Raw genomic sequence first — 24,612 nt, forward strand, 5'->3', positions numbered from 1 at the left:
TCTGCAGACGTCAGCATGTCTCTCGTCACGGCGCCGTCCACGACGTCGACGAGCTTCTTCTTCCTGAAGACAATCATCATCGCCCACTTATACTGCTGCCAGTCTTTTCCGTTCCAGTTCTTTGGAACCCCATCGCTCGTGTACTTCAATGGCTCCGTCATCTTGGATCGCCTTCACGCAGTCGAAAGTCCGCAGGCTACCTCTTGGCTTGGGCTCAGAACCCTGTTCGAAGTTGCACTCGATCCGTATAACCAGGAGTCTGCACTAGGATGGAAAAGAAAAGAAAGTAAGATTGAATCGCTATCGCTACAGCTCCTAAGCGCTAACGATTCTTAAGCGGGCTTGAGCCCCTTCCCAAGTAAAAGACCCGCATATCTTGGTCTCACTATGCTCATCACAGATCTGCTAAACTGCCGGGTCCACACATAGTCACACGGCAACATAGTCACGGTCGCCGTGATTGCAATCGGAATTCCAACAGCTTTCGTCCGAGCTTTTCGAAAGGGACATGGTGGAAGTGAGTGGTTTTCACGGTCCAAGAAAGGAACGAGCATTTATTTTGACGTTAGTTTCTCGGTAAAGAGTTGGAAGCGGTCGAGGACAGCGCTGATTGTGAAACTGAGAGCTTCTAATTAACTAAAAGCGATGAAAACGCTAGAGTGCGTAGCAAGCGTGCACGGAACGTTATCATGAGGAAGAAAGTTGAACGAGCAAAGAAAATGGACCCTCCTCGAGTTTCCCCGAGATTGAAAGACAATGGTCGTGGCCAGAGTAGCAAGAGAGTTGTACGACAGCAGACCAGAAAGCTGTCTACCAAGAAAGAAAACACGATCGTAAAGCCGAAGCGACGATGTACCAAGAAGACTTCTTCTTCTTACGTTGCTGTGACGGATGCTCTGGGGAGGCAGAGCTACGGCCTGGCTGAATTCCTCGAAAAGCGAGCAGAGGAGCGACGCCAAGAGCGTGAAGCAGATCAAACGTTCTGGGCAGGCGAAACCGCGAAAGACCGCGAGTTCTTGCGGAAGCTGTTGTCGAACAAGTTGTCCGCTGCAGTTCTTGAGGTTTGCAACTAATGCCTGCAGTCAATTTTCTTCGGCAAAAGTTTATTTCTAGGTGTTTAACTCAATTCTAAGCCTTCATTTACTGGGCGCATTGATATGTACCTCGTGCAGTGCATCCATTCTTGTCTTAAACTTCAATGCGATCGTCCTTTTATCGGTGCACTTCGAACCTTGTCCTGTTTTTCTTTAGCTGCAGCCGCACGAGACGCCGCTGCGCTCTCGCGACGTTGCATTTAGAGAACGAGATTTTTGTCGCTTTGTTCGGCGACATTCAGTTTGGTCGGTTTGACCCACAGATTTGACTCAGTTCAGAAATCATGATCTTCAACGTAAAAGAGCGGAGAACAACCTCTCGTGTCAATTTCTTGAGCTTTCGCTAACTCAGCATGGCTCAACTCGGCAGCTCGTCCTAGGATTCAGAGCTACACGATTGTTTATTTTCCACAGTCCACAGTGTATCCCGTGTCTTGGATGAGCGGGCACCACTTTGTTTTCGCGCCTTGGTTAAAGCGCACTCACCGTCAACGTTTGTCGCATTGATCTTCGCCCCACAATCTACCAACGCTTCGACAAACATCAGCGGCGTGGAGGTTCTTGCATCACGCACTCGGTATCGTGATCGAGACGTGTCCAAAGAGTTGTGAAATATCATTTCCCGGTGCCAATACTTAACGCGCTGAACTATACCAACGTTGCGTTGGGCAGAAGTAAGACGCACAACTTCGTCACGGCCGGAGTTAACCGCATATCAGGTCGGTATTTTCTTTTCATTCTCTGAAATATCAACCATATCTCGGACATCCAGCAATTTGTACTTGGAGACTGCAATACAAAGGGGACTCTGCCCAACTTAAAGTATATCGTTCTTGACGTTCATATACTTTATAAAACGAACATCGTCTTCTCGTAACCGGCATATTGCTTTCGTTGTCCTTACCATTGACGTCATTACCATTATCAAAACCAGGCTTCGACTCATTCACATTGCCTTTCACCACTCATGTTATGCAATCAGCAACAAAGTCTCTCAATACCTTCACGACATCTTGTTTATCCTGGATTTCCATCATGTATAGCACAGTCTTGCCCCACCTGCCTCACTTTGAAGAACCTGAACCATATCGATCTGGTCGGCTGGGACTTCATGCAGAAGTGGAGCCCATCCTTCTGCATCTGTTAGGCTCACGAGCGCGCTGTGATCGATAAGAATTCGTAAAATTATTGTGTGGCCTTGCAAGTCCAAGTGTTGTATCTCTGACTGAATTCTGGGCATTCATGTTGCGTGTGCAGCACACATGACAGGCGTCCATCCAGTTTTACATACTCACGTTCTACTGCCAGTATCGCAGCATCTATCTCTACTCGCTCTGATGCTCAAAGTAGTGACAACCAATTGTCCATGCCGCAGACAATTAAAAGAAGATGAAGCCCGTGTTAGTGATCGACGTTGACAAACTAGATTTATCCGCGACGCGAGGCTTCTCAACTGTGCTCACGGCGACCATCATTAATTAACGTCTTCCGAATAATTGCCCTCAGCTCAACACGCAGAGCCTTCAGCAACTTCAAGTTTTCATTGTGGACTCGGGTATCATCACACGTCGAGTTTTTCCAGCCATGCTCACCATCCACTGTCGGCTCAGCTATCTCTCCGTCATATCATTGCTGGCCGTCTTTATCCGAACCACTACAACGGATCGCTTCGTGGCCACGCGTCAGCGTTCTCAGTAACAAACTCGCGGAACGAGCGCGGTTTATGTTCCAGCAGCGTCTCCATACTCGTGTTCACTTCCTGCTGCGCTCCAGCTTCCAACGCCCGAATCACCGCGAGTTCCTCTTCAATTACATCCCCAGGAACTCCACGCACCCACCGTGCAGGCTGCACCGCCCACAACGGGAAGTTCGAGTAGTTTACCTTCTCCCCTATGCCCTCGGATAGTAACTTTGCCAATTCTGGGAACGTCAACGCCTCAGGTCCGTTCAACTTGTACAGCCCTCCCTCAACTTTCTCCTTCATCAACAAAACGCCCAAACTCTCCGCGACGTCCAATGGATGCACGAATGCAATGCGTCCTCGCTTGACACTTATCGATAGCGTCCTCCCACACACCAAATCGAACAGTCGACCTCTTAGAAAAGCATCCATCCCCGTCGGAGCCCGTAGGATCTTCAGGTTATTAGCCCACTCCGACCCACCCCCAAACTTCCCCTTTAACTCCTCTTCCAACTCCCAATTGACTCTACCTGAAGCCGAAGGAGAACGTTCCCCTACGAATCCTTCCGTCCACGATAACTTGGCAACCCGATGGCGCTTTGACACGAGAGTTGCCACATTTTGCTCGCACTGGAGCCACTCGTCATTGGAGTTACTTGGCAGGTTAATAACATCGTCTCCACAGCCACTGGCGGCTAGAATGACCCCGTCACAAGCCCCCAAAGCTTCTTGCAGGTCTTTCGAATTGGTCCAGTCAGGAATGGATTCGTGTTCATGGGAAGAGAAGAGGGAGGAAGGGAACAGACGACGAAGAGAACGTTCGAGGTCCCGGGAGTTGGCGGAGATGAGGAATTGCAGACGAGGAGGTTGTGGACAAGCAGAGGAGACGAAGTGAAGGAGGGAAGAAGCAAAGGGGAGCGAGCGACGCGTTACGGGCAGCAGGAACGTCGGCATCCTTGAAAGATTTCGTTTTGACGTGCTCCGTTGTTTTTATTAATTTTGAAATGCATTCAAATGTTTCAACGCTTGTTAGTTGGTTTAAACGTATCAAATCAACGAATCGACGTTTTTAGTTTTTCTTTTGTTTGAGTGCTCAGCCAAGAATTGAACAGGATGGGGCTGGTGAAGTGAGTACTGATGCTCGGCGCACCTTGACCTGTGAACAGTCTCGAGTGTTCTTGGACCTCCTTATTCCTTGCCCACCTGGATGGGAGAGTGCTCAAGCAGGTAGCTGCCGTCAGTTGCTGGGTCGTTGCTCTTGGGAGTCAACAACGACACCACAACAGTCACGACGGGCGGGATGATCAGGGTCACAACGAAGGTGATCATGCTGTTCTGCGAGTAAAGCCCCTCCGGCAGGATGAACCAGTTGAAGCCGCCCACGAACTTGCCCTGCGCGATCACGCCACAGATGAAGATGGTAATCAACCCAGCCGCGCTTCCAGCCAGCGCACCAGTACGCGTCGCGCGCTTCCACACACCGAGCAGCATGGGGCCAACAGCAGCCGTGCACAGCAGGTCCGCAATCAAGAAGAGATTCAAGATATCGTACTGCTGATACCCGATCACAACGGCGGGCACGTTAAGCAAGGCTGCGACGGTAAAAACAACAACAAAAAGTCAGAGTTTCGCCGGATAGAGTCAAGTTGAGAGCAGCAAATGGCCTACCAACAATGATACGCGAGTACATCAGCGAGAGCTTCGGAAAACACGTTGTCAACTCCGCGGCGATACCAATCTGGATGGAGTCAGCCACGCCACTCGCCAGCATGGCAATGACGATGACGATGAGAACCTCCCAGCCGCGACCCATGTCGATGAGAATCGCGAAGAACAGGTCTCCATCCGGGTACGCCAGGTACGACACCATACCCGCCAGCGCGAGCGCCACCGTGAACGGGATGATGATACCGCAAGCCAAGAACGCAGCTTTACGAAGCGTGTGGTCGTCGTACGCGGCGTACACGCGCTGCCAGAAACCCGTGAAAAACAAGTTGGATGCCGTCACGGCAATCACCAGCGTCACCAGCGTCTCGAAGCCTGCGACAGTGAACGCGGCCACATTGGTGCTGGACCACGCTCCGTCAGGAATCGACACATGGAAGCACATGGCAATGCACACCACCGCAAGGAGGGCGATCACTCCAATGCCCTGCCACACATCCGTCGCCATACTCGCACGGAGGCCGCCAATCAGCAGGTACAGGTTGGTCAAGAACACGACCACCAAGATTGGAATCAGTGGGTGAGCGTTCGGTGACAACATGGTCGTGAGCTGCGCCACACACGTGAGCTCGGAAGCCAGCGAGATGAACTGGTAGAACACCGAAATGAGACCGATGTACACCTGCATGACGTATCCGAAGCGCTGCGCTACCACATCCGTCATGGTGACGTTTTCTCCTAGAGCTGCGCGGGTGTACGGCCCCACCACCGCCAGCACCAACATGCCGCTCACCCCCGACAAAGTGTAGCCGATGACTCCCCATGAACCGGCATCCACGCCGATCTCCGGGAACGAAAACAGCGTCCACGACCCCATTCCAGCCGAGAAGAAGCACCATGCCAAGCGAAGTGCCGTTGTTGAGTTCTTGGCACTAAGATAAAAACAAGAATTGGTTAGCAGAAGAAGAAGATCGTTTAAAAAATACCGCGTATAATACCTGACGAAGTTCTTGACCGAGTTGACTTCCATTCGGCGACTCACGATGATGGCATAAGCAGCCACAACAACGAGTGTGGCAATCATGACGCCGTAGGTAACTCCACTTGCAAGCATCCTGAAAACTACGACCCAACCACTTGGTCAGAATTCCAGCAAACACTCGTCCACAGAGATCACCGAGCCTTACCTGGTGAGTTCTAGTGACGACTGCAGCAGCAGACAGCAGACACAAACATGGTCAAAACAACAAGAAACCGCAGCAGTCCCTCCGCCGGCATGATCCGGATCAGGTTCTAAGGGTTTGGATTCTCAGCCGGTCAGCGCATGGAACTGGTCCATGGCTGACAGTCGGCACCCCTCGCTGATTGAATGTCAGTCGCATACAGAGGACAAGAGAGAGAGCGTTCTAAAATACCGGAGACTGTTGACTTGACCGACTTGAAGCGAATTCGCAAATGAGGCAGTGGACTGCATGGATAACTTTTGATAAAATACCCATCACGTGCACCACGGATTTGATTGGGCAAAAGAAGCGTTAAAAAGACGGGATTGGTGGAGATTTGCTATGAAAAGTGGTGTACTCAAACATACATCTGCGTTCGCCACATAACGGCAAGTTGAAGTGGACATCTATCCTGAAAGTGCTCCTGAAGGTACTGCACAACGGGATTGTGACCAGTTTTCGTGGCGCCTGCAATCGCTTCAGCCGTAGGTTGTTGGCCCAGCGTAGTGTATAAGTACTTGACCCCTCGGAGATGACCATTTGTTACTGCACCGGTCATAACGGCATCACTGCATCCTTCAGAACGGTTCGCGTGCAACCAAGGTTCCCCTGGAACGCTACACTGTCCATTGCTCTTGTAGTGCACCCTTCAGAGCGATGCAGCCATCTCGCACCGTCAAGATGGGTGTTACTCGCTGCTCCATTCATTGCGGCCGTGGTGCACCCTTCGGATCGGTGTTGGTGCAGCCACTCGGCCATGTGCTTCTAACCATTTCTTGCGGCACCGCGGTTGTGCACCCTGCGTACGTGGAGTCGTATAGCCACCGGACATAAACAAGTTATCATGTCCGTTTGCAGCAGCTTCGAGCATCAACCTTTCTCAGCGTAAGACAGCACTCGCAGCGCTGCAGCCCTCAGGCGCGATATTGATTCACGGATGTGGAGTACAGGATCTTCAGCACGCCAATATGTCCACTGGTGACCTCACCAATGAGGGCACTCAACAAGCTCGATTTGTCAGGAGCCAAAACAGAATTTTAAGATGCCACCCGAAGTCGCAATATCCATTGGTGCTCCTATGGATGACGATGGCTACTGCAAATGGTGATACAGCACATTGTTTGGGAAGATAGACTTTATACCTTGTCTGACTTGTGCTTCACTGAAGGTAAGAGAGCTTATTGCCGCTAATTTTACTGCTATCCGATCTTTCCGTCACGGGCATGCTGTTGCCGCGAGGGCTCGAGAGATCTGCAGTCATGATCGGCAGTGACTTCTGATACTGTACTACCGAGTCATGCAAGTGCCTCGTAGCGAGCAAGCCGCGAGTGGCGATGAGGCGAAGCAGCATTTCAAAAACTTTCACGCATGTAGGTGGCGAAGAAATTGTTACGAGACCAGCTTCATGACCCGGTCGGAGGCAGGAAACAGTCCACGGCTCGTTGAACGGATCATCATCGTTTGTTGCACTAAACGCATACGCCTCCTCGATCCACTGCTTCCGCCGCGTATCCAAGATTCGAAACAGCACGAGCCCCCAGTCGTCTTTTTCTAAAGGTTTCCTGCTGAACCGCGTTCGGTGACATAATTCCCGGTAGCCCTCTACAGCTATGCTCAGCGCTGTCTGAAAAAGTGGTCGAGAAAGAATTACTTGCAGCAGAGCCTCGGAGCTCAATGACAACAAGTCGCAAGCGGACACGGTTTTGACAGTAGAAACGCCGACAGAATATCCGAGCAAACCGTGCTCTCCGAAGAAATCCCCCTTTTTGTAGTGCTTACCGGTTTGCTGAGTAGAAGAATCTTGCTGCTGGTCGTCATCAGTCGTGGAGATCAAGTGGCCTTTCACGACGAAGTACATTTCCTTCGAGACGCTGCCTTCCACCAGCACGCACTCATCTCGAGGATAGCCTTCGTACTTGAGATGTTGGGCGATTCCGCGTGTAAGAGCTTCTAAATCACGATCATGGGGGTGCGCAGTGGCAAACGGGCGGAAAACATTGTTGACGAACACGCGTAGTGGTAAATTGGCTATATGGGAGATGGATTCCGTTCGAATCACTTGTGGGATCTCATCAAAAATTGCCTGGTAGTTCACCCCACGGTGCGAGCTCCATAACGAAGATAAGAAAGCATGTGACCGAGCCCGTAGTTTCCCAGTAATATGCCAGCGCTCCAAATACAAATCCACTGCGATGTGGTTCTTTCGGAACTCCACCTCGTTGCTGATGTACGACACGTAAAGGTTTGCCATCTCACCGATCATGAACGCCATCGTCACCAACCCAACAAAGTCCACGAAGAATGTGAACATGTACTCATCATGCTCGGTTGGCTCGAACACCTTGCCTTTCTTGGTGAACGCAGTGGACGCAAAAAATATTCCGCGCAAGAAGCGATGCACCAAGAAATCCAACGACAGATCCGTCGACTCAATTCTCACTGCACTGCGCGGTGGAGACCAGTAGTCCCAGCCATGATCGATTTCTGCGCTGCTCGTGACCGACGCAAGCGAAAAGTAGGCGCAAGCACACCAGTGCATGAAGACAAAGAGCAAAACCCAAAGCGTGCAGAGGCGGTTCTGTTCGTATGCCACGCTGCGGCGATTGATTTCCCGCATGTAGTGTGGGAAATTAAAAAGCTTTAGACACCGATTCAAACACAACAATGGCGATTGATAAAAGTCCGAGAGGAAGTGATCAATGGGGATCGCTGCGATCACGTCGATCCACAAACGGTTCTTGTGATATGCATCACGCTGTTTATTCTCGTATAGCTCCATGGATTCAAGACTGTCCTTCAGATTCCAGCTCACCCAGATATCCCACCCAAACAAAACCTCACAGATGAGCTCTAGTGCACGTGCAGCTATGGGTAATGGACCCAAACGCTCCAGTGCGTCGAATGAGTTGCGAAATGGAATGATAAGCGCCATGTAAATGGTACCGACAGCAATGATCATAAGCCACTGCACGTGAAACTTACTCTGTGCCTCGGTACACTGCAGTACCCTGTCCACCCAGAGTACATTTTCCTTCTGCTTCTTCATCTGCAAGGTTCCTGTTACCTCGGCTGAAGCCGAACGCTGAGCTTTATACGATGAGAAAAAGGAGCCGGCAGATTTTAAGCTTCCTAGAGGTCGAGTGCTCGTCTTACGCGCTCCACGCGGTGACGCAGTTGAAATTCGCTCTGACACACTACTCCCTGAGCTCCCAGACCTGTTATTCCTAGAGAAGGGGGCAGCAACGCCGAGAATATCCACATGGTTCAGCATCTTTTTCGAAGTATTATCCGTGATATCCATCTGCTCTTCCATATACATGTTGCGAAGAAGCTGCTGCTCTTGTTGGATATTCACAATCTTGAGCACCTTACGCTTCCAGTCTGGATATCTCTCAAACACCAGCTCAAGAGATCGTCGTGACAGTCTATATAACACACAGGACGTTTTGCAACGGGCGTGGGCACTACGAGGTTTACTCGTGAACAACGCAACTTCACCAAAGTAGCTGCCAGACGTGAGTTCGTTCACTTTTTTTAGTTGGCCTTTGGCCTGCAGCTTCGATGGGTCTAGCGTCGGGAAAAATGTGTGGAATGATGAACGAGATGGCGATCCGAGTGAGTGTAGCTTGGCATCGTGAGATTGCCGTCGATGAAGGGTTTCAAGTGGCACCAACACCTCAATAATTCCAGTGAACACGAAAAACATATCGCTCCCTTCCTCGCCTAAGCGGAATACAAACTGATCTTTGACAGTCAACGCTTGCACGAATTGAGAAACGAGCATTCGCGTCACGGATCCTTCCATCCCAGCAAGAAATCCGACCTTTGAGATCATGGGGTGTAAATGAATGAGTCGAATTTCTGTTAAAAGGGATGGCGGTAGACACCGCTCCAGCAAATACTCTTGTGTGATGGTGTGGTAGCGCTGGAAGAAGAAGTACGTCTTAAGTTGCTCTTCGATTGCGGTCGGGAGGTGAAAGTGAGACAACAGTAGACGCAAGGAGCTGAGTTTACCGTTAAACTCACGGGAGTTGGCATCCACGAGCTCTACCACATCCGAGATATTTCCAACCACGAAAGCAAACAGGAATGCACCAGCTAAGACAACAACGACGGTAAAACAGCACTGCTCCACCGTCTTTGGTAATTCCCCGGCGAAAGAGTTGGTCATGAGTCCAAACGACCAAAACATCAAAGCTGAGTGCTGCGTCGTCTTGTCTGCCTCTTTGAGGGATGGCGATGGCATCCATGCAGTAGATACAGACCGTGAGGAATCGCTGAAATTGAACCAGACGCATCCGAATAAGTGGGATAGCATAATTGATACGAAGACCAGCTTAAGTAGTCGCAGCTGTAATGTATGATTGAGATGCTTGGTTTCCAGTTTCATAAACAGTTCTGATGCTCGTACGAGACGTAGCAACTTGTTGATACTGAGGATGTCATGGCGGTGGGTTGCAGTAAGCACCCAATTCACGGTGTATAGTGGAATCAGTGCGAGCAAGTCGCACCAGAACTGGTGAGAGCGGAAAAATGTCTTGCGGATAGCGACAACATCCATAAGCATATTCCCATACTCATAAAAACCAAGACGCGAGTGGAAAAATAGGTCAAGTCCAAAGCAGATCTCAAAGAATACGGCAAGGAGCTCCGAGCTCACGATATTGTCCCTGTCAACCCCAGTAGTGACATCTCCGATAACCTTCAGGTACTGCGCAATGATCAAGCAAAAGATCCAAAGCTCCCACACCTCCGAGCTGGTGGCATCAGGGTCAAAAACAATGTCCCCGAAGCCCAGATACTGTAGAAGCTTCATCTCAACCGTTAGAGTTTGGGGCGTGAGTATCGGTTGCTGGCCATTACTCGAAGATCGCTCACGTCCACTATACTCATGCTGGACTCGGGCTAGTTTAGCATTATCAAGCCGCTTCTCCAGTGCTCGCAGGGCCATTGAAAAAGTGGGGAAGACTTTATGCATGCCGTTAAGATGGTCCCGAGATATGAAGAGCAGGATACAGCCGCTTGCTGCCGTCACACGCTCCGCATAACTCACGGATGTTTCACTAAGATTCAGTGCTGCTGTTCCAATGAAACCTCCTTTCACAAGAGTACGAGGTGTTCCACCATTGACGATAATAATGAGTTCTCCTTCAAGAAGGAAGAAAAGGCCACTGGCGTAGTCTCCCTGCCGATAGATAATCTCACCCTGACCGTAAAGAATGAAGCGGATGTTGTCGATGAAAATCTCCTCCAGCGCATCCAACGATTTCCGAACTCCCGCAAGCAATGACAGCGTTCGTAGAGCTGGTTTACACATGCTTCGCAGTACTGGTCGTTTGATGGCTTCAGGTAGCTCGTTCAGTAGATCACTTGCAATGGCGCCTTTGTGCGACGACCACCAGAACTCCAGAAATGATTTGACACGTTGGTGAACGCCTGCTGGGGCCGTTCGTGAGTTGAGGAATTTCTGGACGCGCGTACGTGTTACAAGAAACTCTTTCTGCTCGAAAGCTGAAGCTGTCACTCTTTTCTGAACGATATCAATCACCCTCGCCATTGAGAGAAAGCCACACATCATTAACAGTACTGTGACCGTGTACTGCAAGACGGAGGCTGGTTCCACTGTTTTGCCTAGACCTGTAAGCATCGTTGCTGCAAAGTAAAGGGACCGGGCATACTGCACGCCCGCAACAGCATGTGCATCCGATTCCGAACAGGACGAATTGGTGGTCGAAGTGAAGTAGGTGCCTCCGTCAGAAGGGTTAACATATCTCCACATTTCCACTTCACTAGACGGTAGCCACGAATCACCCGCGCCAAAGCCTTCCACGTACGTAGTGCTGAAATATACACACGCCACTAGGTGGAGCAGCATCAAATAGATAAACCCTGCGATGAAGAGGCAATTCGTGTTGCCGAAGTGGAAGGAGTTCTCCCATTCCTTCATGTGTCCTCTCATATGCCACACTCGAAGCAATCGCGGCAGCCGGAACAAAGCGGGGTGCATGGCCAGCACCGATGTAGCGCTGACTGGGATCATCCATCGATAGGGCAGCATACAAAGCAAATCCAAAACGAAGGAGCCGCACAGATAGTGTTTCGCTGTAAGCGAAGGGTGCCCAATAATCTTACGGTTTGCCTTGTAGGACAGGTTGAAATTCAGGTAGATGTCGAAACCCAACAGGATATCCAGAAGCGTGTACGTCGCCTTCACTCTGCGGTTATTACCCGGACAATCGAGAACCGGGAATGCAAGAAACAGCGGGATCATGTACCAATTCGCCGCCAGATGCGCTTGGAGTAGGATTAACCAGTATTTGCGCCCCTGGGAGGTGTGGTCAATCACGCGCCGTAGCTGCAAGCGCGAAAAGAACGTCGACAAAGTGCCTCCACCAAGCTGCTGGGACCCTCGTCTCCGAGCCAGATTGTCGTAGAACCCTTGCATCGTATCTGGGCGAGAACCGACCGAACTTTTTACGCTTGCAGAGCGCTGAGGCCACCAATTTATCCCTGTTGACACTCGGCGTGCGTACGCCGAGTGGCTGCGCACCAATTTGCCCTTGTTCATCTTTGGGGACACCTTGGGTGGAAGCACTATGGCTCCAGTATTAAGTTTGATGGCACGATTTTCGTTCATGGAAATGTTACCGCCGTCGTACTCGGAATGTCGTGAAGCGGACAAAACTTTCGTTGACTTGCTGCGGTGCAGAGTGACCAACGTCGCGTTCTTTGCTCGGTCTCGCAAAGACGGACGCTTTTTTCGTATGGGGGATTTGGTTGACAATTGGTACAACGTTGTGAGCATAAATTCCTCTCCGCCATCACGAGAGCCTCGGCCAGTCTCGGCTTCGTGTTCATTAACCATTTCATCGATCGCCGAAGAAATCAACGTGGCGTAATCTGGGTAACCTTCCAAGACGCGCTCCGTGTGGAAACGTGAGAGTCGGTAGAGCGTGCAGTAGGAAGTTGTAACAACCGCAGCAGAGCGTGGCCTCTTTGAGAACACCGACACTTCGCCGAAGAAGCTTCCCTGACGTAGTTCGCGCACTTTCACCCCATTTACCATAATGTGCAGGACGCCTGAATTGACAACGTACATGTAGTCTCCTTGGTCGCCAGCCTGAAAGAGCGTAACATTAGCTGGACAGCTCGTCATTTCCAGCAAACTCGTGAGTGCCACGATGAATTGTTCATTGCAGCTGCGAAACAGCGGGATACGGCCGACCATGTCCTTCAGGAGCTCCACCTGGATATCCTTTGTGATCGACGGACATAACAGTTTAACCACCTCACGGTCGTTCGATTCAGCGTCGGTGTAGTGCCGTTTGAGATATTCCACAGCCTCCGTCTGCAGCGACTCAGGCACATGATGGAAGGTAAGCAGATGCCGCAGCTGGCTGATACGCGCCTGGGCTAACATGGCCTGGCTGCTCTCCGACTTAGACAGCATGAAAAGCGTCGAGCAGGCGTAGATAAACAGCACCAAACCCAGCAACGCTACCGCAAGAGTGAAGGCAAACTGCGCGTTAAGGCGTGGCAGCGCGCCTTCAAATGCCCCTGTGATGATACCCACACTCCAGAACAGCGCGCTGACGTACCGAGTCCCCAGCGTCTCATTTTCGAGAGCTGTCGGTGGGAGCCAAGCACCCGAATCCTGCGCAACAGACCTCTGCGAGCCAAACGCAAACCTTCTACACGCTACCAGATGCGCCATAAATGCCGTGACCACCAACACCTTGAACGATTTCAGAGCTCGGAAGCGCTTGGCATACACATCGTCCAGATTGGAAAGATATCCTGGCACTCTCCAAATGCGAAGCACTTTGTGAAATTCCAGCCACCCCGGCCACAACATTTCATGACGTTTTGTAGCACTGGTAGCAGGTAGGATTATTGATAATGGTATGATGGCAAGCACGTCCAGGAGGAAGCCGATGGATTTCAGGTACTTGACTCGGGCTTTGCGCTTGTCACGGTGGATGTTACCTGCTTCGTAGAAGCCCGTGTTCAACTTGACGTAGAAGTCGGCGCAGAAGAAGGTCTCAGTCAGGTAGAAGGCTCGAAATGCCGTCGACGACGTGGGAAGTTGAGCTTGAACTGCAAATGTTACGACAAAAGGTAGGAGGAAAGCTTGGTACAGCATACAGCCGAAAAGTACTTGGTGCCAGCTCTTGAGCAGTCCAGAGTGCGGGTCAAAAGCGTTGCGCAAGTCTCCGATGTAGCCGTAAAAACTTCCACTTCCACCGGTGCTGCCATCGCGTGCTAAGGACCGACGACGAGATCGAGCGCCCATGGTGCAGAGAGTGAAAGGGTCTCCTTGCTGATGTCGAGAAAAGATCCGACGCAGTTCAAGCGACGCGTGCTAAAACGCGCCCGACGCGAAACGAATAAACTTTGTGATCGCTCTGCTAGTGTTCAAACGGTAAGACACTCCCAACATGTGCTTTCAATCCACGGTAGGCTTTGATTCATTCCCAACCCGACTCTGGCAGCGTCGTCTCTGATGGTTGGTGAGTACGTAGGTGTAAAAAACATCACGTGGGGTCTACAAAATCCGTTGAGGAACAACAACTCTCCTAGAGTCGTGTGAAGTACCTACCAGCTTTGGATATTGTCGTCAAAGTAAGTTTTTCCTTCATGAAACGCAGCGTTGTCTACGAAGAGCGGTCAACCCACATAAATTTGCCACGAGAGCACCGAAAACTTTGGATCCCTTCTCGATCTCCATTCACAGCGGTGGAATATTCGAACACTAGGTCACAACGCTGAAAATGCAGAACCCACAACTACGGACGCACTGTCCTGGCTGCTCCGCTTACTTATGTGGTCGAGACGGTGACGAAATCAGGACAAAATTGCCAGAATTTGGAGAATCGGAGACTAATGTGTCGTCTTACGAGGATGTGAAGCTATTATACCATTCGAGAGCTATTGAAACTGCATCAATGCCACCGATAGTAGACCAACGCTGGATCTTCATCTGCGTCCAACCTCAAACTTTGAGGTTGAACGCAGATGTAAGTAGGCCAGGCCACTTTGACTCAAAGTGGTCTGCGTTTCCCGGGTTAATAATGGGGTAGCAGACTCTCAGTGTGACGCAGACGCTGTTTCTTATTGTTCTTATTGCAGGGTATCACGAGTGGGGCGTGTGTGGCCGAACATTTATTGACGAGAAAACCGACCAACTAGGTACACGAATTTGCCTGGTGGATTATTTTTTCTAGGCTACCGACATGTACGTAGGAATGAAGCGGTCTCTTGTTGCACGCAAAACGTGTTAACCGAAGATCCAGCATAGTTACGATCCTTACGTATACTGTTATGAAAAATGCACTTTTTGATGAGAGTCCGCCGTTGATACCACAAAAAACTAAACGGAGATTTTGAAAACCGATTTGAGTGATCCTCCCACCCCTGATACCAGAGTATAGCCGTGTCCGGCAATGCTCTTTACATGTCGAAATGCTCAATTTGGATTGCGAGATCAAATTGCAACACCTCCAAACTTAGGATGTGATACGGGCTACACGTAGCAGCGTGAGACGCTTCGCTTTGTCATTTTTGGATTTAGCTGTGGAGACGTCTTGCAAGTCCAAGGTACCGGGAAGTGATGCCAACGCCGTTGGGTGAAGAAGCTGAAGGTGAAGGATTACACCAAAATGAAGTGGTCGTACTCGGTTCTCCTGGCGATGGAGTGGCGAGGATATCCGCCCTGGTGTGCGGAACGGACGAAATCACTGGAATCGAGAGATCAATTAAACACGATGCCGACGATATTGCTTCGACGGTAAAAATGAGATGGCCAAGACCATCAACATCGACACCTACAATGGCTGCAGGAGCCACAAGTGAGTCGGTGATACCCAGGCCATCCGTGATTGGCAGCGTGGTGGCCGAGGTGGCCACGTTTTTCGATGTGTTTGGACTTCTCGGAGTACCGATGATCATCGTTTTTGTACTCTCAGCGGGCTGGACCTTCACGCTTGCGGTGATTCAGGTGCATACAAACGAGATGGCGAACAGTATTATGAACACCACTGAGTTCGACAACGGTCAATTTTGGTCGCTTCCTCAGCCCGATACTGCACTGATTTTCTCCTCTGTGGTTCTGCTCGCACTTTTTGGAGCTGGCTATACGTGGCTGGTGGTCACGATGCTGTTCTTTTACCGTGCTGGTAGCCCTGCGGTTAAACTCACAACTCAAGAGAATAATAAGGCGGTTCCGGCAACGACAGAGTCGCATACTCGAGATGGAAGCAAATTCCAACGCTTTGTCGTCTGGTTACATCATCAATGTGACCTGCCTGCTGATATTCGACAGCATTACGTCGTATGTTATAGCGAACTTGTTGCTTGATCGAATTGCTATTGCTGAGTAACTAATTTGTTACGTTCTTCATCGGTCAGACTGCGGCTTTGGATCTCCCAAAACTCATTTTTCAGACGACCACGCTCTACACGTACCTGGATAAAGGGTTTCCGACTCCGATCATATACTTCTACTCTGTGTTGCTACTATGCAATTGGCTTGTAGCGTGCTATCGAAGCCAGCGCTACGTGGAAGACCCAGCCTTGATCATCGCCCGACTCTACTACACGTACGTGTCCATGCCATTCGGTGTAGAATACAAACGCGTCATTAACGCTTGCTTCTCTGTTAGTTTTGACTTGTTTTTTGCAGTCTTCGCTCCTCTGGTGATTCTCCTTTACTTCATTTCGTCCTTTAGGTTTGATCGTGGCGCTTTCCTAACAAAGACAGAAACACTCGCTTCTGGTGGATTTGATACTGTCGCTCGTCTTTTTGCGGATCCTTCCGAGATATCAAGTTTCTGTAGTGCATTTCACTACTTGCAGTTCTCGTCGGGCTCGACTCTTTTCTACAAGTCTGCGCTCAACTTGCTCTCACTCTACAAATGGCGAAAAATCATCATGACACTTATTCACAACCACGCCGAGCGACAACTTGAACGGAAGCGCAAGGCCTCAGTTGGGCCTGTTCAAACCAGTGGCTCGCGTGATGACAGTGTTCGAGCTGCATTTGCGAAAAAGGTCGCTGCATCCTCATTCAAGTCCAAGCTTGGAAAACATTTCGCCGTGAAGCTGTTGCTTGCACTGACGTTTCTGCTGCCCGGCGTTGGCAACTTCGGCTATTCTATCATTGCTGTCCAGTCAACTGCGGACTTGTGTAGCAAGTACGACAAGTGCCGTGTTGCGAGCTACCAGTGGAATTTGGGCCAGAAGCACTGTACATGCCTTGTGTTTGCAGCCCGCGAAATGGCCCCGAAAACGTTTGCCGAGTGGACTGACCCTGTGGATATCACAGCTGATCTCACAGATCTCGCCATAGCAGGAGAACTGCGCATCGTTCAAATTATTAGCCGTGCTGTGCCAGAGCTGCCAGAAGAACTGAAGAATTGCCGCTACCTCGAACAGCTTATTCTAGCTTACACGAAGACAGAGCAACTTCCAGTGTGGCTGTCTGAATTCTCCCGTCTCGAGTATATGTAAGTGCGACGCTGTGTCCATCAAACGTTTCTGAGGTCTGACGTTTTTTGTCCATGAATGCAATAGTCATATCGAAGGCGACTTCACGAGCAGGAGACTCACAACTATTCCGGATGGCAGCTTTGACAATATGCATCACCTTGCATTCCTCCACTTGGGTGGCATCCCCGAAGTGGAAACACTTCCATCATTTTCCTCGTTGACAAGCTTACGCTACTTGACGTTGGCTGTCTTGACCTCATTGAAAGAGATACCAAGCTTCGACGGACTCTCGCGAGTCAGTGATTTGAATATCATCGATGCATCTCGGGCTACAACGTTGCCTTCACTAGCACCTTTGACGGGTTTGTCGACAATGGGGCTTCGGCCGAAGAGTGCGGTGTGTTGCAACGGATTCATTTCAGGAACATGCGACTTTGCAATGGACCAGTGTTTGGCCGTCGCCAGCGATAAGTTCTCGCTGACCTGCACGGATGCGCGCATTTCAGCGGATGACAAGGCGAAGCTAGAATCTTTCGGAAGTTCTGTCTGTCCAAACTCAATTGTCGAGGATCGAGAAGCAACTGCACCAAGCAAATACACAACTGACGAGCTCTGCGGAGGCGTAATGTTCAAGGAGTGCTCGCTCAGTGGCGTCCAGGGTATTTGTTACAACACCCGAATGATGGTTATCAACTGCGAGACTACGTCAGGCTATATAGCTATGCGAAAGCTACAGATTGAACGTGGTGTTGGTGATTCTTGCGACCCCCAAGTGGAAGCATGGCTGGGATGTACTTCATCAAGCTAATAAAGGAGCAGTCAACTATGTATTCTCGTAAAACTACAACCTTTTCCTGAAAAACTGCATACCTCCAAGGTGATACTACAACATTGTTTTAGAAATATTAGCCCTGCCACACAAGGGGACATTTTGCATTGAATGGTCCAGGTATCCTTGAGTGTACGTCTGCGCGCTTAATCAATTGAATTCATCCTTTTCAGAATGATAGCAGAGAGTATGTTGGTGAGACTCATGACAAGGTTCATCATGAATCTCATGTGCATTTCAACACTACCAACTCAGACACCGACAGCAATTACAAGGTGTCGAAACGCCCCACCAACCCCAGAAATGATATGTAATCCTCACCTCGACTGGCTCCGTAGCCGGTAGCAATGGTTGCGCCGTCGAATCGAGGCGCCAGCGAAAATGGAGCCCCTAAAACCCAATACCGAGATTCCAGTAGAAAGGCCAAGTAGTTGACCTCATCAAATGAACGACATCGCTCAATGAACAATACCTGCCTGCTCTGGTTTGGATGTAAACTCGCTATATGCTCCGGTAATTTTGTCATGGTCATCACAAGGCACGTGGCCAGACTCGCCTATAGAATTGCAACTACTACCCCGAATAGTTTATCCCATTTTCCAAACTTGACGAGGGTGCAATATTTGATTTGATTTGTTGCGGTTTATAAGGCTAACTACTCCCGAAGTCGCGCTCAGCAGCAACTTCGCCTATGGTCGAGGGTGCAATATTTGCCCGTCGCAAGTGAAAAGTACCCCCGTGAACTGCACCGACAAGGCGGATTGTAGAGCCTTCGAAACATTTGGGACTACATCTTCCCCGACGTTGATCAAGAAGCGGTAACTCGAAGCGCGTACGTACGGACAGTATCTGAGGTGATACTAAATGAATTATCAAGTACGAGACGTGCACTTTCAACGGAGGTAAAAGGGCATCTGCTTCAATGCTCGCTTGATAACCATCAGATGTGAGACCGCTTATAATGACATGAGATTGCACGAGGTGTCAGAGCCGCTTTTGACCCAGGTGTGGAATTATGGCTGGGATGCACAGTCTAAATAACAGCGCAGTTACGGAAAGGATGAATACATCTGCAATCAAACTTTTCAAAAAATAAATATCTCGTTTAACTGTAGCTATCGCTTCCAATCGTGTGCAAACTGGTCGATCGTGCTCCAGTATCGCTACAACTATGGTGAGGACATCGCTCTTCCTCATTATAAATTCCTCGATAGTACAACTACTATTCAAAACAACAGTTGTCTTGTATTGAGCAATTGTGGGGTGGCGGTTAGCGAGCGAATTTTTCGAAGTGCTAAAGATAATTTACTTGCAAGCTGTCCCCGTGAGAATCATCGCGTTGCTGCTTCGCACGTACGTCTTACCACTAAGATTCGCTGTCATTGGTCCAAGGCCCCACGCAACTAGACCGTTTCCTGGCAACACGCGTGCTTCTAACGACTTTGACAACCACAGTACGAAAACGGTGCAAAGGTGCTATTTCGGATACAATTGACGCTTGTGGCCCAACTCGATACAGCTCGAATGCAATGGGTGACATCGCGAAGGTAACCGTTTAGGCCAATTCGACCAGTTAAGCCTGCGGTCATGGCAGTGATGCACCGTCTTGGATCGAACCATTCTCCAATTTTCTTCGAGCTGAGCAACTCGAGTGATCATCATCACCTTCGCTTCCTGACCCTTCACACTCCCGTCCGTAATGGCGCCAGCTCACGCAGACAGCTCGCCGGATCCGGGCGCAGAGTTCACTAACGTCAAGTCTCCGGGAGTTCATTCTCAAGACAAGCTCGGGCGCCTCAATTTTCCTCGCAAGTTTGGACCTGCTCAATGGGCCGAGCAGTTGGCTCCTCTCGGCAATCTTTCGCAGCTCGTTATCTTGGCCTCCCTGCTGCTGTACGTGTTTGGCCAGCTCTTTCACTTTTCCGACGGCTACACCAAGAAGGTTAGCGTGACTATCGGCTCATGGTATGGCGTCCCGGCAGTCAAAGTCAAAGGTGGTCCTACGGGTCACTCGGAAATGGTGCGAGCCACGTTTTTCTTCTTCTTCTGCTTCATTCCGATGGCTGTGTCGATTGTCCTCCTCGAGTTCCTTCGGTACTTCAATGTGCGTCGCATCACATCGCGTTACGTCCTGCTTGTGACCCGATACCTTCGCATCAAGCCTCGAATCAAGGGACTCGTGATTCACAAGAGCGTTGGCGAGCTGGTTTTCCTTGTTCTCCTCATCGGTGGCAACATGTATGTATTCCAGAACTACTATCGGGCCCGCGTTGTCCGAATGAAGCTGAAAAACCCGGACTTGGACATGACCGCGTACTTGGAGATCGTGGCGCTCACATTTGGCTACGTCTGCATCTTCAATTTGGCCTTCCTCTTCCTGCCGGCGACTCGCAATTGTGTTTGGATGGAATTCCTCAACATTTCGTACGCCAATGGTATTCAGTATCACCGCTGGATTGGCGTCCTTACCATCCTTACGGCGTTCCTTCACTGCACTGGTTTCTACTGGGCTTGGATTCGAGAGGGCTCGTGGGTTGAGGAGGCACTGCCGTGCTTTAGAAACTGTGCGGTTGGTGATGACGGCAAAGACCGATGGATGAACACCTTCGGTACTATTGCGCTCTTGTGTTTTTTGGCCATAGGGGTCACTGCCATCGGAATAGTTCGGCGCAAGATGTACGATATCTTCTATTACGTCCACCACCTCTTCATCATCGCAACACTCTTCATCGTTCTGCACTGGAACTCGAACCTCTCCTGGATCTTCCCGTCGGTCATGCTCTACACAGCGTCTCGCGCGCTGTCAAGTTCCAACGCTTTCACCCCCGTGGTTGTACGTGAATTCACGACGCTCTCGCACGATGTCGTGAAGATCGTGATTTCTCGCTCCACCACTCGCGCCGGCGACTTCAAAGTTGGGCAGTTCGTCTACCTGAACGTGCCTTCAATCTCCAAACTTCAGTGGCACCCGTTCACTATCAGCTCGTCCCCGCGAACAAGCCCAGACACTCTCACGATTCTACTCAAGTCACTCGGCGACTGGACCGAGGAACTTGTTAAATATTCAGAGGAATGCAAGACGAACGACGTACTACCAACGATGTACATGGACGGCTTCTATGGCGCGTCGCTAGAAATGTACGACGAGTACGCGACGGTGTGCCTCGTGGGCGGAGGTGTTGGCGTCACGCCAATGTTTGCGATCCTCGAAGACCTCGTGGCGAAGCTTCGGCAGGGTGCGGCGCTAAGTCAGAAAGTGTTCTTCATCTTCACCTTTCGCGAGCTATCTCTCCTGGAGGAGATCCACCCTCTTTTGATGCAGATCAGGGAACTGGACCCGCAGGAACAGTACTTCAGCCTCCACTTCAGTCTCACTCGCACACCGTCAAGCGACCAACTCGATCAGAGAATTGACCACGACCGACTCGCTGGAAAACCGCATCTCTCGGCGAGCACTTACGACACGGCCACCACGAAGAAAGTGCCGCGGCCATTTGCCGAGCCACTCCGCTCTCCCATCTGCAGGGTGGTGGTCTACACGGCGTCGTTCTTCTTGACGCTTATTCTCTGGATCGTCGTCAAGTTCGGAACCAAGATCCAAGTCGACGACAAAAACCTGTGGCCTCTGCAGAATTTCGTCGAGATTGTGCTGGTCGTTCTCGTGGCTTTGTTGGTCTTCTACGTGTTTGCCTTTGTGGAGGACAAGCGGAACCAGGAGACTGCCGGGCACGTAGTCTCGCCGGGAGATGTTCATCCGTACGCAGGCGATGTCCACACGTTCCGTGACCTCATCGCTGAATACCGAGTGGAAGTCGGCCACCGCCCCAACATGGACGAGCTCATGCAGAAAGTGTACAGCGACCACAAACAATTCGTCGCCACCCATCCGGGAGCTGTGATCAACGACAATTCGACTGTGGGCGTCTTCATCTCTGGGCCAAAGCCCCTCATGGATTCTACCGCGAATGCCATCGCAGATATTGGCGTGCGCAACTTTGACGTGCACGAGGAGGAATTCCAACTCTAACATAACCTTACGATGCATTATTCATAATACACAGACCTTGTTAAGCTTTATCGCGGGCCCGTTGGAATGGGAGCAATATGGACTACTTAGACGGCACCGATGATTGTCCTGGAAGCCACAGCAACTAGCAGTGCGACCTAGTGGTAGCGGTATATTACGTAGGTCATTTAAAGTTGGCATGCACTCGCGAAGTTCGAGTCACGGCGTGCCCATGTACCAAAGTGATCTTCGCATACACTTGTACATACTGCATTTGTCGAACGTCGTTTCTGTCAGTCAACTTTCGTATGTTTCGCAGCGTAGGAAAGTGTAAAGCACTTGTAAGGGGAGCTGGCCCTGTTGCCCAGTCCAGACATGGGAAGGTCTGTCCGTGCAGCTCTCTCACGTCTAATCTAAAGCTCTGCACTACCAGTCATACTGTACACTACCTGCGCAATTGCCTTCCAGCATTGCAGCATGTACGCACTTCAACATTGTTGTCATGAACCCAGCGTCCGCAGCCAATTCGACGGTGTTCTCGAAGGTGTACGCCCCGAGACTTCCCTAGCAGCAGTTCACTGCTCCAGCAAGCTCTCACTTTTCATTTCGCTCCGTCAAGCGCACTCATCCAGTCTCCAATCTCCAGCGTCGTGCAAGCGCCGTCCTCCGCGGAGGCGAGGAGGAGGAAGAGGAAAAAGCTCGCTGAAGGAGTCCCGACAGCCAGCGACCTATAGGACACCCTTCGGGGAATAATGGACTACTTGAAATCCCACGCACAACTCGCGCAATTCACAGCGTCTACACGTTTGGGGCTGATGCTTCGCAACCCGATGAAGTACTCATGGTTCGATGATGGAGGCTATCGTGCGTCAAAGTTTGCGTTGTGGTTCTGCAGAAAGCGAGGATTGTGGAGTAATAAAGCAATCCTTGATATACTTTAGACAAAAAGGTAGTAAGAACAATGTATGCGTAGATGACGAATGCAGATGACATCCTGAGCTGACTAATTTTGCTGGCAAAACCTGCAGCCAGAGCCAGGTCTGCAAGTACGAGGCGCTCGAGTTTCGAAATGTTAGTACACCCGATCTGTGCATTGGCAGTGGTGGCGTTTTGGCTCTTTGAGGCTTTGCCGCACTCAGTAATGATTGACGAAAAGAAGCAACCGCTTGCGGGCAGCCCAGTACGACATTCTCACAACCGGTCCATAGATCATGCTTCACATTCGCGGTCCGAACAATCTGTGTGCCGATGAGTATTGTACTCCAACGACGCAAACCAGCCTTACAATCCAGAGAGTACGGGTACGGCGTATTACTACGATCTGTACATTAACGATGGCGGGGCTTGACTTGCTGCAGGAACGCATGCCCACTTGTGCCAGAGGACGTAAAGCCAATTAGTTGTTGTTGGAGCGGACCTGCCAATCCAACCTGTTGATGCTTTGGAGCATTGTGGGGTGATAGAAGGCTGCAGGCAGACGACGGTATTTTAGGATGGAATGGTTGTGGCGCTCGGGTCCCGTCGTACGAAGAGCGATACTCGATATCGTTCAATCCACAATGAGAATGCACGCAAAGATGACAGCATTCTCTTTACGCAAACGAGATCTTGGCGTCACCGTTACAACGGAGTGACCGACAAATTGGTCACTCCAACATATAATTACAAAACCCAGCAAACGCCTGGAGCGGCAACTTATAGATACGCTTCCCTTGGAGCCCAAATGGATAGAACATGCCACTAACCCCAGACGCATGCGCTCTTCGAGTGCACTCCAATTCTGATCTCTTCCCTGACAGTTTATTAGTGTAGTTTCGGCAGCGCGCAATCGCATCATCGTCCAGATGACGTCGCCCTTCCCATTTACAGCAGTGTCCACACGCAAATCCTCATGATAAGTGGACCTTTTTGCTGCAAATGTCATTTATACAGCAATATAGCCTGTCTGCAGCTCCCACAGCGGCGTCCATTCCACTTCACTCCAAATAATCGCCTGGCCCAGTGTCGACGTCTTCAACATGTTTAAAGTACTCGACCGCTCACGCATATAGGTGCTCGGGGGTGTATACGTCGCGCCATGCACTATCCCACGTACGAACGCGAAAAGTTCACTTGTGCAGCCAGATGCAGCATCAACCTCCTCTTTCAGCGTAATGACAAGACTGGTCCAACGTACCAACATTGCGTTGCTTCTTGAACCCAGTTGCGGTAGGTTCGTTGCGAGAGTGCTAACGTTCTCTTCTGCTATAGCAAAGACGTCCACTTTCAGGGAGTTTGTACCGTTTGAAAATGCAGCCCTGTAGTCTCCGATAGACCACCCTCTTGTCGTCGTAATCATAGAGGACACACCGCTAGGCATCACTTGAAAAACACGCAGTTGTCCATCGAGCACCAATGTCATCGGTGTATCATCGGCTGAGAATAACGCCGATCGCAGCGATAAGCACCGTGCATCGTCTGTGATCTTCGTGTCGACACACCCAAACTCGGAAACAAGTTGTGCAACGTCAATCAGATGCATATCGTGAATCAAAGTGTGGGTCGCTTCAGTCGCTTCAGGCATAATGCTTGCGATTCTCAGAGATCCAGGCTCCAGTACGAAACGACGATTCCACAAACTCAAGCCT

General features: G+C 50.4%; 5 protein-coding genes across 5 annotated transcripts; 3 read left to right on the top strand and 2 right to left on the bottom strand.

Moving 5' to 3' along the window:
• Window positions 1-719: 719 nt before the first annotated feature.
• On the top strand, window positions 720-1,073 carry KRP23_4118 (uncharacterized protein; the record flags this gene model as incomplete). Its single annotated transcript, XM_067889043.1, has 1 exon — window positions 720-1,073. One exon carries the CDS (start codon window positions 720-722, stop codon window positions 1,071-1,073), a length of 354 nt encoding a protein of 117 aa, XP_067748236.1.
• Window positions 1,074-2,748: 1,675 nt separating this feature from the next.
• KRP23_4119 (Agroclavine dehydrogenase) lies at window positions 2,749-3,207 on the bottom strand (the record flags this gene model as incomplete). The annotated part of the gene is made up of 1 exon (XM_067889044.1): window positions 2,749-3,207. One exon carries the CDS (start codon window positions 3,205-3,207, stop codon window positions 2,749-2,751), a length of 459 nt encoding a protein of 152 aa, XP_067748237.1.
• Window positions 3,208-3,963: 756 nt separating this feature from the next.
• KRP23_4120 (Cyclic nucleotide-gated channel cone photoreceptor subunit alpha) lies at window positions 3,964-13,956 on the bottom strand (the record flags this gene model as incomplete). Its single annotated transcript, XM_067889045.1, has 7 exons — window positions 3,964-4,367; window positions 4,444-5,372; window positions 5,439-5,562; window positions 5,628-5,637; window positions 5,787-5,801; window positions 5,856-5,908; window positions 6,861-13,956. 7 exons carry the CDS (start codon window positions 13,954-13,956, stop codon window positions 3,964-3,966), a joined length of 8,631 nt encoding a protein of 2,876 aa, XP_067748238.1.
• A 1,536-nt stretch (window positions 13,957-15,492) lies between these two features.
• On the top strand, window positions 15,493-17,171 carry KRP23_4121 (uncharacterized protein; the record flags this gene model as incomplete). Its single annotated transcript, XM_067889046.1, has 3 exons — window positions 15,493-15,993; window positions 16,071-16,261; window positions 16,325-17,171. 3 exons carry the CDS (start codon window positions 15,493-15,495, stop codon window positions 17,169-17,171), a joined length of 1,539 nt encoding a protein of 512 aa, XP_067748239.1.
• A 2,507-nt stretch (window positions 17,172-19,678) lies between these two features.
• On the top strand, window positions 19,679-22,006 carry KRP23_4122 (Ferric reduction oxidase 2; the record flags this gene model as incomplete). Its single annotated transcript, XM_067889047.1, has 1 exon — window positions 19,679-22,006. The coding sequence occupies one exon, from the start codon at window positions 19,679-19,681 to the stop codon at window positions 22,004-22,006; it is 2,328 nt and encodes a 775-aa protein (XP_067748240.1).
• Between the last annotated feature and the right edge of the window lie 2,606 nt (window positions 22,007-24,612).

This window comes from Phytophthora ramorum (genome assembly GCF_020800215.1).
Source record: "Phytophthora ramorum isolate Pr-102 chromosome Unknown Phyram_PR-102_s0003, whole genome shotgun sequence".
NCBI classification, from domain to species: domain Eukaryota; phylum Oomycota; class Peronosporomycetes; order Peronosporales; family Peronosporaceae; genus Phytophthora; species Phytophthora ramorum.